Source organism: Carcharhinus amblyrhynchos, unplaced genomic scaffold, assembly GCF_965287045.1.
Source record: "Carcharhinus amblyrhynchos unplaced genomic scaffold, sCarAmb.v2.hapA scaffold_385, whole genome shotgun sequence".
In the NCBI taxonomy this organism is placed as follows: domain Eukaryota; kingdom Metazoa; phylum Chordata; class Chondrichthyes; order Carcharhiniformes; family Carcharhinidae; genus Carcharhinus; species Carcharhinus amblyrhynchos.
Window position 1 is genome coordinate 26204 of NW_027650125.1, and position 17370 is coordinate 43573.

At 51.4% G+C, this 17370-nt stretch overlaps 1 protein-coding gene across 1 annotated transcript in view; it reads right to left on the reverse strand.

The window, feature by feature from the left end:
- The window catches only part of LOC145339294 (latent-transforming growth factor beta-binding protein 4-like), a gene marked incomplete at its 3' end in the record, with an annotated part of 103507 nt that overhangs the window by 26146 nt on the left and 59991 nt on the right, over positions 1 to 17370 (reverse strand). The window contains exons 6-9 of the mRNA XM_080183717.1: positions 9929 to 10051; positions 6414 to 6578; positions 1560 to 1721; positions 863 to 940 (exon numbers count right to left, since the gene is read on the reverse strand). Coding sequence (XP_080039843.1) covers positions 863 to 940; positions 1560 to 1721; positions 6414 to 6578; positions 9929 to 10051 — 528 coding nt within the window. The remainder of the gene's footprint in view (positions 1 to 862; positions 941 to 1559; positions 1722 to 6413; positions 6579 to 9928; positions 10052 to 17370) is intronic.

Below are 17370 nucleotides of genomic sequence, written 5' to 3' on the forward strand. Positions count from 1 at the left end.
CTCGTCGACACTGCTAAGAGTCCTTCCATTAGCCCTATATTCTGTACTCCTGTTATTCTTACCAATGTGAATCACCTCACACTTTTCCGTATTAAACTCCATTTGCCACCTCTCAGCCCAGCTCTGCAGCTTATCTATGTCCCTCTGCAAACTGTAACATCCATCCTCATTGTCTACAACTCCTCCAACTTTAGTGTCATCAGCAAATTTACTAACCCATCCTTCTACACCCTCATCTAGGTCATTTATAAAAATGACAAACAGCAGTGACCCCAAAACAGATCCCTGAGGTACACCACTAGTAACTGAACTCCAGGTTGAATATTTACCATCTACCACCACCCTCTGTCTTCTATCAGCTAGCCAATTCCTGATCCAAACTGCGAAATCACCCTCAATCCCATGCATCCGTCGTGAATTGTCATGAATGTAGCCCAATCCATCACCAGCCCCCCATCCACTGACTCTGTCTACACTTCCCACTGCCTTGGAAAAGCAGCCAGTATAATTAAGGATCTCACGTACGCTGGACATTCTCTCGTCCACCTTCCCTCGGGGTAAAAAATTCAAAAGCCTGAGGTCATGTACCTCAAGAACAGCTTCTTCCCTGCTGCCATCAGACTTTTGAATGGATTAACCTGACATTAAGTTGATCTTTCTCTACACCCTAGCTATGACTGTAACAATACATTCTGCACTCTCTCATTTTCTTCTCTATGAATGGTATGTTTTGTCTGTATAGTGCGTAAGAAACAATAATTTTCACTGTGTGTTAATATATATGACAATAATAAATCAAATCCAATCCGGTACAAGCTGCTTCCAGGAGAGGAGAGAATTAGTGATGAGTGGAAAGGTGTACCTGGGCGGAGAGTCCTGGGAGCGGCTGTGGAAGTCGGGGTTGTCCTGACTGAAGTTGTTGTCTCCTTCAATCTCGGAGCTTTCCCAGAAACCAGAGAAATCAGAGCATTATATTCCGGTCTCAAGCACGCCCGATACATTCCCAACCTCCCCCCGAGCATGCCCCACCCTCCCTCACTCTCCTTTCCACTCCCTCCATCCAATCCCCTCCCTCAATCACCCTCCCGCTCCCTCCAACCCCTTCCCCCCTCCTTCTCCTCCCTCCCCCCGATTCCATCCCCCCCACTCCATCCTCCTCCCTCCCCCTGGATCCAACCCGTTCTTCAATCACTGCCCCCTCCTTCCAACACCTCCCTCGCTCCGTGCCCCTCCCTCCATCACCCTCTATTCCTGTCCTCTCCATCCTCCTCCCCCTCCCTCTCCATAGCTCCATCCCTCTCCCTCAATCCAACACCCTCCCCCTACTTCTCCCTCACTCCCTCCCTTCCTCCCTTCCCTCTAACCCTCCAACCCTCTCCCTCTGTTCCCCTTCCTCCACCCTCCTCCCTCTATCCTCTCCATCCTTCTCCCCAGCATTCTCTCTGTCCATTCCCCTCACTCCACTCCCAAATCCTTCCCCTCCCTCCCTCGCCCCTCCCTCACTCCCCCCTTCCCCTCTCCGTCCCTCAGGCTCAGTCTCTCTGAGGTTCTGGACATACCCTCTGTATACTGAATGCGAGGTGCCGGAGTGCTGGTGCGAAATCCTCGGTTAACATTGGTGATCCCTCGGCCCCTCTCCCCCGTTATCCGGTTGTTGTAACGGAGATCCGACCGGATGTAATGGTAACCAGATCCAGCAGGGCATATCTCCCGGAATCCCTCTGAGGAGACAGTGTGAAATTCAGAATCTTTAAGCAGTCACTACACCGTGCAGAGGCAAACCTGGGAAACTGTGATAATGCATTCGCCACTGAGTGAGGGTAAACTGAGAGAGGAAAGAAAAGCACTCAGGAGGAGGATGACCTGAGTGGGCCTGGAGGGCTGGAGTGCATCTGCTTCAATGCGAGGAGCGTAACGGGTAAGACAGACGAACTTCGGGCCTTAATGGTTGCGTGGAACTTGGATGTGTCGCAGTGACGATAGCTGAATATTCCGGGGTACAAGTGTTTTAGGCGAGACAGAGGAGGGGCTAAAAGAGGTGGGGGAGTAGCAGTACTGGTTAGGGGGCATATTACAGCGGTACAGAGGGGGGACAATTTAGAGGGGTGATGTAATGAGTCACTGTGGGTGGAGCTCAGAAACAGGAAGGTTGTGATCACTACGCTGGGGGTGTACTACAGGCCTCCCAACAGTCCACGGGAAGTTGAGGAACGGATACGTAAGGAGATCCTGGACAGGAGCAGAAAACATAGGGTTGTTATAGTGGGAGACTTTAATTTCCCTGGTATAGACTGGAAATCGCTTAGAGCTGGGGTTCTGGACAGTGAGGAATTTATAAAATGCGTACAGGGAGGTTCTTTGAAACAATATGTTGATAGTCCAATTAGAGAGGGGGGCTATACTGGACCTAGTTCTGGGGAATGAGCCTGGTCAGGTCATCAAAGTTTCAGTGAGGGAGCATGCGGCAAATAGTGACCACAATACTGTCATCTTTCGGATAGTAATGGGCAAGGATGAGTGCTATCCTATGGATAGGGTGCTGAATTAGGAAAAGGCTAACTATAGCCGGGTTAGGTAGGAATTGGTGGCTGTTGATTGGGAGAGGCTGTTCGAGGGTAAATCCACATCTGGCATGTGGAAGTCTTTTAAGGAGCAGTTAATGGGGCTGCAGGACAGGCATGTGCCTATAAAAAGGAAGGATAGGAAAGGTAGGATTTGAGAGCCATGGATAACCAGGGAAATTGTGGGTCTAATCAAAAAGTAAAAAACAGGCATATGTAAGGTCCGGGCAACTAAAAACAGATGGAGCACTGGAGGAATACAGAGAGAGTAGAAAGGAACTCAAACAGGGAATTAGAAAGGCAAAAAGGGGTCACGAAATATGCTTGGCAAACAGGCTTAAGGAGAATCCTAAGGCATTTTATACACACATTAGGAACAAGAAGATTGTCAGGGCAGGGATTGGATCCCTCAGGGACAAAGGAGGGGAATTATGCTTAGAACCCAAGCAAGTAGGTGAGATCCTAAATGAATACTTTGCATCAGTATTCACAAAGGAGAGGGACATGTTGACTGGGAGTGTCTCAGAGAGATGTGTTGACCCGTTAGAAAAAATCTCAATTACAAGGGAGGAAGTGTAAGGTTTTTTTAAGGAAACACTAAGACAGACAAATCCCCAGGGCCTGATGGCATCTATCCTAGACTGCTCAGGGAGACAAGAGATGAAATTGCTGGGCCTCTAACAGAAATCTTTGTCTCTTCACTGGACACAGGTGAGGTCCCAGAGGGTTGGAGGATAGCAAATGTAGGACCGTTATTTCAGAAGGGAAGCAAGGATAACCCAGGTAATTATAGGCCAGTGAGCTTGACGTCCGTAGTAGGGAAATTGTTGGAGAAGATTCTTAGAGTTAGGATATATGCACATTTAGAACGGAACCATCTCATTAGCGATAAACAGCATGGTTTTGTAAGAGGGAGATCATACCTCACAAACTTGGTTGAGTTTTTTGAGGAGGTGAAAAAAACCATTGATGGGGGAAGGGCCGTGAATGTCGTCTATCTGGATTTTAGTAAAGCATTTGACAAGGTCTCTCATGGCAGGCTGGTGCAAAAGGTTAAATCTCACAGGATAAAAGGGGAGCTAGCTAGATGGGTGGAGAACTGGCTTGGCCATAGAAGACAGAGGGTAGCAGTGGAGGGGTCTTTTTCCGGTTGGAGGTCTGTAACTAGTGGTGTTCCGTAGGGTTCTGTACTGGGACCTCTGCTGTTTGTGATATATATAAATGATTTGGAAGAATATGTAGCTGGGGTGGTCAGTAAGTTTGCGGACAACACAAAGATTGCTGGAGTTGCAGATAGTGATGAACATTGTCAGAGAATATAGCAGGGTATAGATAGGCTGGAAAATTGGGCGGAGAAATGGCAGATGGAATTTAATCCAGATAAATGTGAAGTGATGCATTTCGGTAGATCTAATGTAGGGGGAGATATACAATAAATGGCAGAACCATCAGGAGTATAGACACACAGAGGGACCTGGGTGTGCAAGTCCACAGATCCTTGAAGGTGGCTGCACAGGTGGAGAAGGTGGTGAAGAAGGCATATGGCATGCTTGCCTTTATTGGACGGGGCATAGAGTATAAAAGTTGATGGATGATGTTGCAGCTGTATAGAACATTGGTTAGGCCACATTTGGAACACTGCAGTTCTGTTCTGGTCACCACACTACCAGAAGGATGTGGAGGCTTTGGAGAGAGTACAGAGAAGGTTTCCCAGGATGTTGCCTGGTACTTAGCTATGGGGAGAGATTGGGTAAACTGGGGTTGGAAAGATGGAGGATGAGGGGAGACCTAATAGAGGTGTATAAAATTATGAAGGGTGTAGATAGGATGAAGAGTGGGAAGCTTTTTCCCAGGTTGGAGGTGATGATCACAAGGAGTCACAGGTTCAAGGCGAGGGGAGCAAGGTTTAACACAGATATCAGGGGGACTTATTTTACACAGAGGGTGATGGGGGCCTGGAATGCGCTGCCAAGTAGGGTGGTGGAGGCGGACACGCTGGGATCGTTTAAGACTTACCTGGATAGTCACATGAACAGACAGGGAACGGAGGGATACAAATGAATGGTCTAGTTGGGCGCATGAACAATGCAGCATAGGAACAGGCTCTTTAGCCTATCAAGCCTGTGCCGATCATGATGCCTACTTAAACTAAAACTGTATGCACTTAGAGTCCATATCCTTCCATTCCCATCCTATTCATGTATTTTTCTAGTTGCCCCTTAAATGCTGCTATCGTACCTGCTCCCCCGGGCAGTGTATTCCAGATATTCATCACCCTCTGTGAAAAACTTGCCTTACTCATCTCCTTTAAGAGTATAGGGATAGGGATGTTTTGCTGTAATTGTACACGGTGTTGGTGAGGCCACATCTGGAGTATTGTGTACAGTTTTGGTCTCCTTATCTGAGGAAGGATGTCCTTGCTATAGAGGGAGCACAGCGAAGGTTTACCAGGCTGATTCCTGGGATGGCAGGTCTGTCATATGAGGAGAGACTGAGTCAGTTAGGATTATATTCACTGGAGTTTAGAAGAGTGAGAGGGGATCTCATAGAAACTTATAAAATTCTAACAGGGTTAAACAGGGTAGGTTTATTTGATAGTAAACCCACAAGCTTTCAGGGTTCGTATATGCTGTGTGTGAGACCAGAACTCTCCAGCTACCTAACGAAGGGGCAAACCCTGAAAGCTTGTGATGTTTACTACCAAATAAACCTGTTGGACTTTAACCTGGTGTTGTGAGACTCCTTACTGTATTTGCCTCGCTGCCAGGGTGTCGGCTCAAACATAAACAGGAGAAATTGTAAATTTGGAATCAACAAATTTAATTTTTTTGATTGTTCTCAGAAATGTGAGGATGATAAAACTGCAGTGTAACTTTATCACTCAGGGAAGGGAGTTCTGTCCAGCCCCACTGACCAGCCAGTGCGGAACCCTTAAGCTAACCGTCACCATTGAGCTCACTCAGTCCCGGGGATCTCTTTGGGGTCCAAGTCCTCGAGGCAAGAAGGATTGGTGCTATGGAGCAGCAGCCAGAGTGAGAGAGGTTCACCAACCTCACACCAGCTCCCTCGGCCCGAAGGTAACAATGGACTATTTCTATTTTCAAACCCTGCCCTAACTCTCTCTCTCTCTGAGATCAGGAAATGAAAGTCCCTGAAACCGCGGAATGTTTTCACTCTCCCAGGCGTTCCCTTAGCCGCTGCCTCTCCAGTTATTCACCCTAACGGCACAAACAGGGTCAATTCAGTTCATATTCCGAGGGAGACCTCAGTATTGCACAGAATGCACTCACTAAATACATTCATCACAGCTCCCCCCTCCCCCTCACTCCAACTCTTCTCTCCCTCATCTTCTCTGCTCCTCCCTTACCCCCAATCCCCTTTAATTATCTTCTTTCCCCCCTCTCTGCCTTCCTTCCACTCTTCTTCACCCAGTTATCCTCCCCTTTACTCACCTCTTCTCCAATATCACCTCCCTCTCCTCTCTCCATTACCCCTTCCCTCGCTCCCTTCCCCATTTTCCCCTCCCTCTCTTCTTTCCCCCTCTCTCTTCCTCTCTCCCTGCTCCATTTCACTCTTCTTCTGTCCCCTCCCTCTGTCCCCTCTCCCTCCATCTCTCCCCTCCCATTTCACCCTCCCTCTATCCCCTCTCCCCTCCCCATTTCCCCCTCCCTCTATCCTTTTGCGCTCGCTCTTCTTTCCTCTTCAGACCACACTTTTTCCCTTTGTCTCTCTCTCTCTGTCTATCCAACACTCCTTCCTATTCCCACTCCTTCCCTCTATCTCCTGTCCTCCCTCCTCTCTCCTTCCCACCGCCCTGGTGTTGGATGGAGTTGCCTGGGTTTTGATGAGTACCTGTGAAGGGAGCTGGACATTTTTGGCAGTCTGTCCCCCAGGCTTTCCCCACCCGGCTGCAGCAGCAGATCTGTTTGGTGATGTTTTGGACCACGGGCAGCGAGCAGGTTCCACCTCTCCAAATCCGGTAGCAGAGTCCTTTGGTTAACGATATCACTTGCTGTGCTGAAAGATTGGAACCACAGCATGTTTCTCAGTAAAAGCAATGGAACTACAAACCGCCCCCAGCTTTCAGGCTATGGAGGTACGTGGGGAATGTCCTCGGACTGATACCATCCCCACAACAAGCTGGCTGCACGCTGATCCATCAACTCTGGCTGATTTCCATTTTCCTCTATCACACTGCTAGCCCCTGAGGGACAGAATGGACTCAGGGATCCTTCCCTCAATCACCAAGATTGGAAACATTGAAAATGGTCCCATTCAAACCAGTGAAGAGAACACTGACACTCGATCAGTCTGAACACATCAACGCAACGCAGGAAACAGGAGCGAGAGTGGCCATCAGCCCCTTCATGCCTGTTCCACCATTCCATATGATCCCGGCTGAACAACGGGAATAACAGAGCAACAACAATTCTTCCTGCTTCACATTACACAACCGGCAAAAACAAATGACCGCAACCGCAACCCCACCCACCCCTCCACCCACACAGCCTCCCCCCTTCCCAGGTATCACACAATCATAATCTCTCTCTCTCTCTCTCTCTCTCACACACACACACACACACTTCTCCGACAGACAAAGAAATTGCAGCATGCTGCTGTGCAGAGGGACCTGGGTGTCCTTGTGCATGATCACAAGAAGTTGGTTTGTAGGTGCAGCAGGTAATTAAATTTTGTCCTTCATTACTCAAGGGATGGAGTTTAAGAACAGCGAGGTTATGTTGCAGCTGTATAAGGCGCTGGTGAGGCCACACCTGGAGTACTGTGTACAGTTTTGGTCTCCTTACTTGGGAAAGGCATTGGCACTGGAGGGGGTGTGGAGGAGATTCACTAGGTTGATTCGGAGTTGAGAGGGTTGGCTTGAGGAGAGACTGAGTAGACTGGGGTTATACTCATTGGAATTCAGAAGAATGAGGGGAGATCTTATAGAAACATATAAGATGATGAAGGGAATAGATAAGATAGAAGCAGGGAAGTTGTTTCCACTGGCGGGTGAAACTAGAACTAGGGGGTATGGCTTCAAAATAAGGGGGAGCAGAGTTAGGACTGAGTTGAGGAGGAACTTCTTCACACAAAGGGTTGTGAATCTGTGGAATTCCCTGCCCAGTTGAGGCTCCCTCATTGAATGTTTTTAAGGCAAGGATAGATACATTTTTGAACAGTAAAGGAATTAAGGGTTATGGTGAGCAGGTGGGTAAGTGGAGCTGAGTCCATGAAAAGATCAGCCACGATCTTATTGAATGGTGGAGCAGGCTCGAGGGGCCAGGTGGCCGACTCCTGCTCCTAGTTCCTATGTTCTGATGATATCAAATCATTTTTTCAGCTTTCTCCTATCTTTCTGTTTTTATGCAACTTGGAGATTGGGAAACTGTGGAGTGACTGAGGCCCCGGAAGATTTAGTTAAGAATTAAAAAATCATAACAGCTTTAGACAGTCCATGATGACGTGCTTCAACATAAACAGTCACAGAAATTGTTGGGGGATCTTGTTTACTTGGAGCGTGGAATGGTTTAACACAGTGAATTCAAGACAAAGAATACCTGCTTTAAGGGAAAACATTTAAGAGAAAATAAGATAAACATTTAAAAAGCTGTCAGACAGGGCTATGGAGAGTGAGTGGGGCAGTGGGGTTAGTTTGGGATTGATACAGGGCTATGGGGAGAGAGCGGAGACAGTGGGATTAGTTTGGGGATTGATACAGGGCTATGGGGAGAGAGCGGGGCAGTGGGATTAGTTTGGGACTGATACAGGGCTATGGGGAGAGAGCGGGGCAGTGGGATTAGTTTGGGGATTGATACAGGGCTATGGGGAGAGAGCGAGGCAGTGGGATTAGTTTTGGGACTGATACAGGGCTATGGGGAGAGAGCGGGGCAGTGGGATTAGTTTGGGATTGATACAAGGCTATGGGGAGAGAGCGAGGCAGTGGGATTAGTTTTGGGATTGATACAGGGCTATGGGGAGAGAGCGGGGCACTGGGATTAGTTTGGGGATTGATACGGGGCTATGGGGAGAGAGCGAGGCAGTGGGATTAGTTTGGGGATTGATACAGGGCTATGGGGAGAGGGCGAGGCAGTGGGATTAGTTTGGGATTGATACAGGGCTATGGGGAGAGAGCAGGACACTGGGATTAGTTTGGGATTGATACAGGGCTATGGGGAGAGAGCGGGGGCAGTGGGATTAGTTTTGGGATTGGTACAGGGCTATGAGGAGAGAGCGGGACAGTGGGATTAGTTTTGGGACTGATACAGGGCTATGGGGAGAGAGCGGGACAGTGGGATTAGTTTTGGGACTGATACAGGGCTATGGGGAGAGAGTGGGGGCAGTGGGATTAGTTTGGGGATTGATACAGGGCTATGGGGAGAGAGCGGGGCAGTGGGATTAGTTTTGGGACTGATACAGGGCTATGGGGAGAGAGCAGGGGCAGTGGGATTAGTTTGGGATTGATACAGGGCTATGGGGAGAGAGCGGGACAGTGGGATTAGTTTTGGGACTGATACAGGGCTATGGGGAGAGAGTGGGGGCAGTGGGATTAGTTTGGGGATTGATACAGGGCTATGGGGAGAGAGTGGGGCAGTGAGATTAGTTTGGGATTGATACCAGGCTATGGGGAGAGAGCGGGGGGCAGTGGGATTAGTTTTGGGATTGATACAGGGCTATGAGGAGAGAGCGGGGCAGTGGGATTAGTTTGGGATTGATACCAGGCTATGGGGAGAGAGCGGGGGGCAGTGGGATTAGTTTTGGGATTGATACAGGGCTATGAGGAGAGAGCGGGGCAGTGGGATTAGTTTGGGGATTGATACAGGGCTATGGGGAGAGAGCGGGGGCAGTGGGATTAGTTTGGGATTGACACCAGGCTATGGGGAGAGAGCGGGGTTATCTAGTTATTTCCTCTGAGTGACCTCATGGATCATTTGGCCTCCTTCTGGAATAAAAGCAGAAAATGCTGGACAAACTCAGCAGGTCTGGCAGCGTCTGTGGAGAGAGAGAGAGTTATGTTAGGAGTCTCTGTGACTCTTCCTCAGAAATCTCAACATCTTCTGTTACCATGTGACCTTAAATTCCTGATGATGTTGACAGTCTATTTGCATATTTTCATTGCATTGCTGGGTGCCGTGTCTTTTTATCTCTTTCTGGAACGATATATGTGAAGCTGGAAGTGTATATAATCTTTAACCTTCTCTCTGCTGCTAACGCTCTGGGGGCTGGGACAGCCACTGCCTCATCTCTGTGTTACAAACAGGGTCACCTCGCTGGGATTTGGGGTGATTTGTTGAGGGGGCTGGGCAGGTTTGCTGACTGTGCACGCAGTTAACGATTCTGCCTGAGTTGCTGCAGGTTAGATCACTTACAGATGCAGCGGTTCTTCGAGGTGTCCTGTACAAAACCTCGGCTGCACACACAGCTGTAGCTGCCTCTCACATTCAAGCACTTGCCGTTCTGACAGATCCCCGGCAGGGAGCACTCGTTGATATCTGGAACAAGCAGAGTAAGAGACTTCTTGACCATACTGGTCGTAAAGTTAAGGTCTGCGTTGGGGACGGCACTGGGTCAAAAGCTTCTTTCTAGTTTCATGTTTTATGAGCTCTACAACGCTGACAGTCGTGATCTCTGGGTGATGATTCCCTGCTAAATTTTCACGCCTGGATTATTTTTATAGGAGAATTCATTTTTTGGGAAAGGCTGACAGCGAGGTGGCGTCTGGTTTATCGATTTATGCATTTAATATGTTTCACCTACAATCCCCATCTACCAGTTAATATAAGAAGAAACATCCTTGCCAGTAACGGTGTCTATCAAACTCCCCTGTAGTGGGAAAAGTATCTAACAACAGCGGGGTTACTCACGTTTACTGGGATGTGGGTAAATTGGCAATTACGGCCTATTCCCAGACACCCCCCGAGGATCGTGGGCTTTCTTAGACATAGAGGTATCCGGCACAGAGAAAGGCCCTTCGGCCCATTGCATCTGGCCTGGTCAAAGACAAACCACCCAACTATTTCAATTCCATTTCTCAGTACTTGGTCCATATGCCTTTTTAAAAAGTTTTATTAGTATCACAAGTAGGCTTACATTAACCCTGCAATGAAGTTATTGTGGAAATCCTCCAGTTGTCATACTCCTGCGTCTATTCGGCTACACTGGGGGAGAATTTAGCATGGCGAATGCATCTAACCATCTTTCGGACTGTGGGAGGAAACAAGAGTACCCAGAGGAAACCCACGTAGACACGGGGAGAACGTGCAGAATCCATACAGACAGTGACCCAAGCCAGGAATCGAACTCAGATCCCTGGTGCTGTGAGGCAGCAGTTTAACCCACTATGCTAACCATTGTGCTGCCTTGGCATTGCAAGTTCTCACCTAAATACTTCTTCGATGTTATGAGGATCTCTGCCTCCATCACTCTTTCAGGCAGTGAGTTCCAGACTCCCTCCATCCTCTGGGTGGGACGTTTTCCTCACATCTCCTCGAAATCTCCTGCTCCTTATCTCAAACCTGTGTCCCCTGCTCATTCATCCTTCCACCAATGGGAAACGTTTCTTCCTGTCTATCTATGTCCCTCATAATTTTATACATCTCAATCACATCCCCATCAGTTTCCTTTGCTCTGAATCCAGTCTATCCAATCTCTCTTTATAACTCAAACACTCTAGCCCAGGGAACACCCCGGTAAATCTCCACTGTGCCCTTTCCAGTGCTATCGCATCCCCACTGTAACGTGGATTCCAGAACTACACACAATACTCTAGCTGTGGCCTAACCAATGTTTGATACAATCCCAGCATATCCAACCTACTCTGAAACTCCAGGTAAAAACAGGGTAAGTATACTGAATGCCTTCTTAACCACTTGATCTGCCTGTCCTGCTACCTTAAGGGACTGGTGTACATGCTTACCAAGGTTCCTCTGATCCTCAGAGCTTCCCAGGGTCCCTTGCCCTGCTGAGTGCAGGAATGGCGGCTGAGGTGGGGAACCCCTGTGAACAGTACTTTCTGTCCACACCTCAGGGGACTGAGAAGCAATGATGGCGTGGGGATTTGCTGGTTTAGAGAAGCAGCTAGTTGAATCTCACTAACACCACAAGAATGGTCAGTGCGTGTGAAATCGGGTCTGTTTAATCGGGAATAGTACTTCATGAAAAGATAACAACATTCCTTCTTCAAAATCAGACCAGGTTTCCTGTTTGAGACATCACCTTGATATCAAACATTTCTTAAAGATAGAATACGTCAAGGTTGGAATGTGATCTGTTCATTCCAGGGTTAAGATTAATCAGGAGGAATGTGTAGAATGCTTGGCAGGGGGAGGGAGCAGAATGCATTAACGCAGACAGAGCTCAGACCAAGCGTTTCCCCCCTGTGACTCTGCCAGCCCAGAGAGGGGGATTGACATTTTCGGAATACCAAGGCACCAATCCCAGGTCCCAGTTAATCCAAACCTTCCTAAATCAGCTTAATGACTAAAACAGCATTTCATTTGATTCAACTCCCCAGTCTCTCATCGGAAGGAGGGGGTATAACTGGAATCCACTTTGCACTAATCAATTGCGGAAAGAGGTTCTGAATCTTTTCCCTCATCTCCACCAACAGGGTGCAGCATGAATGGATAACGTACTGACACAGCTTTCAGGCAATCCACAGAAACTCCCACACTGACCCAGAGAGACAAACACAGCAGCAACGGACCCGGCACTGACCCAGAGAGACAAACACAGCAGCAATGGACCCGGCACTGACCCAGAGACACAAACACAGCAGCAACGGACCCGGCACTGACCCAGAGAGAGAAACACAGCAGCAACGGACCCGGCACTGACCCAGAGACACAAACACAGCAGCAACGGACCCAGAACCGACCCAGAGAGAGAAACACAGCAGCAATGGACCCAGAACTGACCCAGAGAGAGAAACACAGCAGCAACGGACCCAGAACTGACCCAGAGAGAGAAACACAGCAGCAACGGACCCGGCACTGACCCAGAGAGAGAAACACAGCAGCAACGGACCCGGAACCGACCCAGAGAGAGAAACACAGCAGCAACGGACCCGGAACCGACCCAGAGAGAGAAACACAGCAGCAATGGACCCAGAACTGACCCAGAGAGAGAAACACAGCAGCAACGGACCCGGAACCGACCCAGAGAGAGAAACACAGCAGCAACGGACCCGACACTGACCCAGAGAGAGAAACACAGCAGCAACGGACCCGACACTGACCCAGAGAGGGAAACACAGCAGCAACGGACCCGGAACCGACCCAGAGAGAGAAACACAGCAGCAATGGACCCAGAACTGACCCAGAGAGAGAAACACAGCAGCAACGGACCCGGAACCGACCCAGAGAGAGAAACACAGCAGCAACGGACCCGACACTGACCCAGAGAGAGAAACACAGCAGCAACGGACCCGGCACTGACCCAGAGAGAGAAACACAGCAGCAACGGACCCGGCACTGACCCAGAGAGAGAAACACAGCAGCAACGGACCCGGCACTGACCCAGAGAGGGAAACACAGCAGCAACGGACCCGACACTGACCCAGAGAGAGAAACACAGCAGCAACGGACCCGACACTGACCCAGAGAGAGAAACACAGCAGCAACGGACCCGGCACTGACCCAGAGAGGGAAAGACAGCAGCAACGGACCCAGAACTGACCCAGAGAGAGAAACACAGCAGCAACGGACCCGGCACTGACCCAGAGAGACAAACACAGCAGCAACGGACCCGACACTGACCCAGAGAGACAAACACAGCAGCAACGGACCCGACACTGACCCAGAGAGACAAACACAGCAGCAACGGACCCGACACTGACCCAGAGAGACAAACACAGCAGCAACGGACCCGGCACTGACCCAGAGAGAGAAACACAGCAGCAACGGACCCGGCACTGACCCAGAGAGAGAAACACAGCAGCAACGGACCCGGCACTGACCCAGAGAGACAAACACAGCAGCAACGGACCCGGCACTGACCCAGAGAGAGAAACACAGCAGCAACGGACCCGGCACCGACCCAGAGAGGGAAACACAGCAGCAACGGACCCGGCACTGACCCAGAGAGAGAAACACAGCAGCAACGGACCCGGCACTGACCCAGAGAGACAAACACAGCAGCAACGGACCCGGCACTGACCCAGAGAGAGAAACACAGCAGCAACGGACCCGGCACCGACCCAGAGAGGGAAACACAGCAGCAACGGACCCGGCACTGACCCAGAGACAGAAACACAGCAGCAACGGACCCGGCACCGACCCAGAGAGAGAAACACAGCAGCAACGGACCCAGAACTGACCCAGAGAGGGAAACACAGCAGCAACGGACCCAGAACTGACCCAGAGAGAGAAACACAGCAGCAACGGACCCGGCACCGACCCAGAGAGAGAAACACAGCAGCAACGGACCCGGCACCGACCCAGAGAGAGAAACACAGCAGCAACGGACCCGGCACTGACCCAGAGACACAAACACAGCAGCAACGGACCCGACACTGACCCAGAGAGGGAAACACAGCAGCAACGGACCCAGAACTGACCCAGAGAGACAAACACAGCAGCAACGGACCCGACACTGACCCAGAGAGAGAAACACAGCAGCAACGGACCCAGAACTGACCCAGAGAGACAAACACAGCAGCAACGGACCCGGCACTGACCCAGAGAGAGAAACACAGCAGCAACGGACCCGGCACCGACCCAGAGAGAGAAACACAGCAGCAACGGACCCAGAACTGACCCAGAGAGGGAAACACAGCAGCAACGGACCCAGAACTGACCCAGAGAGAGAAACACAGCAGCAACGGACCCGGCACTGACCCAGAGAGAGAAACACAGCAGCAACGGACCCAGAGAGAGAAACACAGCAGCAATGGACCCAGAACTGACCCAGAGAGACAAACACAGCAGCAACGGACCCGGCACTGACCCAGAGAGAGAAACACAGCAGCAACGGACCCAGAACTGACCCAGAGAGACAAACACAGCAGCAACGGACCCGGCACTGACCCAGAGAGAGAAACACAGCAGCAACGGACCCGGCACCGACCCAGAGAGAGAAACACAGCAGCAACGGACCCAGAACTGACCCAGAGAGAGAAACACAGCAGCAACGGACCCGGCACTGACCCAGAGAGACAAACACAGCAGCAACGGACCCGACACTGACCCAGAGAGACAAACACAGCAGCAACGGACCCGGCACTGACCCAGAGAGAGAAACACAGCAGCAACGGACCCGGCACTGACCCAGAGAGACAAACACAGCAGCAACGGACCCAGAACTGACCCAGAGAGAGAAACACAGCAGCAACGGACCCGGCACCGACCCAGAGAGAGAAACACAGCAGCAACGGACCCGGCACTGACCCAGAGAGACAAACACAGCAGCAACGGACCCGGCACTGACCCAGAGAGAGAAACACAGCAGCAACGGACCCGGCACTGACCCAGAGAGAGAAACACAGCAGCAACGGACCCGGCACCGACCCAGAGAGGGAAACACAGCAGCAACGGACCCGACACTGACCCAGAGAGAGAAACACAGCAGCAACGGACCCGGCACTGACCCAGAGAGAGAAACACAGCAGCAACGGACCCGGCACTGACCCAGAGAGAGAAACACAGCAGCAACGGACCCGGCACTGACCCAGAGAGAGAAACACAGCAGCAACGGACCCGGCACCGACCCAGAGAGAGAAACACAGCAGCAACGGACCCAGAACTGACCCAGAGAGGGAAACACAGCAGCAACGGACCCAGAACTGACCCAGAGAGAGAAACACAGCAGCAACGGACCCGACACTGACCCAGAGAGAGAAACACAGCAGCAACGGACCCGGCACCGACCCAGAGAGAGAAACACAGCAGCAACGGACCCGGCACTGACCCAGAGACAGAAACACAGCAGCAACGGACCCGGCACCGACCCAGAGAGAGAAACACAGCAGCAACGGACCCAGAACTGACCCAGAGAGGGAAACACAGCAGCAACGGACCCAGAACTGACCCAGAGAGACAAACACAGCAGCAACGGACCCGGCACTGACCCAGAGAGAGAAACACAGCAGCAACGGACCCGGCACCGACCCAGAGAGAGAAACACAGCAGCAACGGACCCAGAACTGACCCAGAGAGGGAAACACAGCAGCAACGGACCCAGAACTGACCCAGAGAGAGAAACACAGCAGCAACGGACCCGGCACCGACCCAGAGAGAGAAACACAGCAGCAACGGACCCGACACTGACCCAGAGAGACAAACACAGCAGCAACGGACCCAGAACTGACCCAGAGAGAGAAACACAGCAGCAACGGACCCGGCACCAACCCAGAGAGAGAAACACAGCAGCAACGGACCCGGCACCGACCCAGAGAGAGAAACACAGCAGCAACGGACCCAGAACTGACCCAGAGAGGGAAACACAGCAGCAACGGACCCAGAACTGACCCAGAGAGGGAAACACAGCAGCAACGGACCCGGCACTGACCCAGAGAGAGAAACACAGCAGCAACGGACCCAGAACTGACCCAGAGAGGGAAACACAGCAGCAACGGACCCAGAACTGACCCAGAGAGGGAAACACAGCAGCAACGGACCCGACACTGACCCAGAGAGAGAAACACAGCAGCAACGGACCCGACACTGACCCAGAGAGAGAAACACAGCAGCAACGGACCCGACACTGACCCAGAGAGAGAAACACAGCAGCAACGGACCCGGCACTGACCCAGAGAGGGAAACACAGCAGCAACGGACCCGGCACTGACCCAGAGAGAGAAACACAGCAGCAACGGACCCGACACTGACCCAGAGAGGGAAACACAGCAGCAACGGACCCAGAACTGACCCAGAGAGAGAAACACAGCAGCAACGGACCCGGCACTGACCCAGAGAGAGAAACACAGCAGCAACGGACCCAGAACTGACCCAGAGAGAGAAACACAGCAGCAACAGACCCGGCACTGACCCAGAGAGAGAAACACAGCAGCAACGGACCCGGCACTGACCCAGAGAGAGAAACACAGCAGCAACGGACCCAGAACTGACCCAGAGAGGGAAACACAGCAGCAACGGACCCAGAACTGACCCAGAGAGGGAAACACAGCAGCAACGGACCCGACACTGACCCAGAGAGAGAAACACAGCAGCAACGGACCCGACACTGACCCAGAGAGAGAAACACAGCAGCAACGGACCCGACACTGACCCAGAGAGAGAAACACAGCAGCAACGGACCCGACACTGACCCAGAGAGAGAAACACAGCAGCAACGGACCCAGAACTGACCCAGAGAGGGAAACACAGCAGCAACGGACCCGACACTGACCCAGAGAGAGAAACACAGCAGCAACGGACCCGGCACTGACCCAGAGAGAGAAACACAGCAGCAACGGACCCGGCACCGACCCAGAGAGGGAAACACAGCAGCAACGGACCCAGAACTGACCCAGAGAGAGAAACACAGCAGCAACGGACCCGGCACTGACCCAGAGAGGGAAACACAGCAGCAACGGACCCGGCACTGACCCAGAGACAGAAACACAGCAGCAACGGACCCGACACTGACCCAGAGAGAGAAACACAGCAGCAACGGACCCGACACTGACCCAGAGACAGAAACACAGCAGCAACGGACCCGGCACTGACCCAGAGAGGGAAACACAGCAGCAACGGACCCGGCACTGACCCAGAGAGAGAAACACAGCAGCAACGGACCCGGCACTGACCCAGAGACAGAAACACAGCAGCAACGGACCCGGCACTGACCCAGAGAGGGAAACACAGCAGCAACG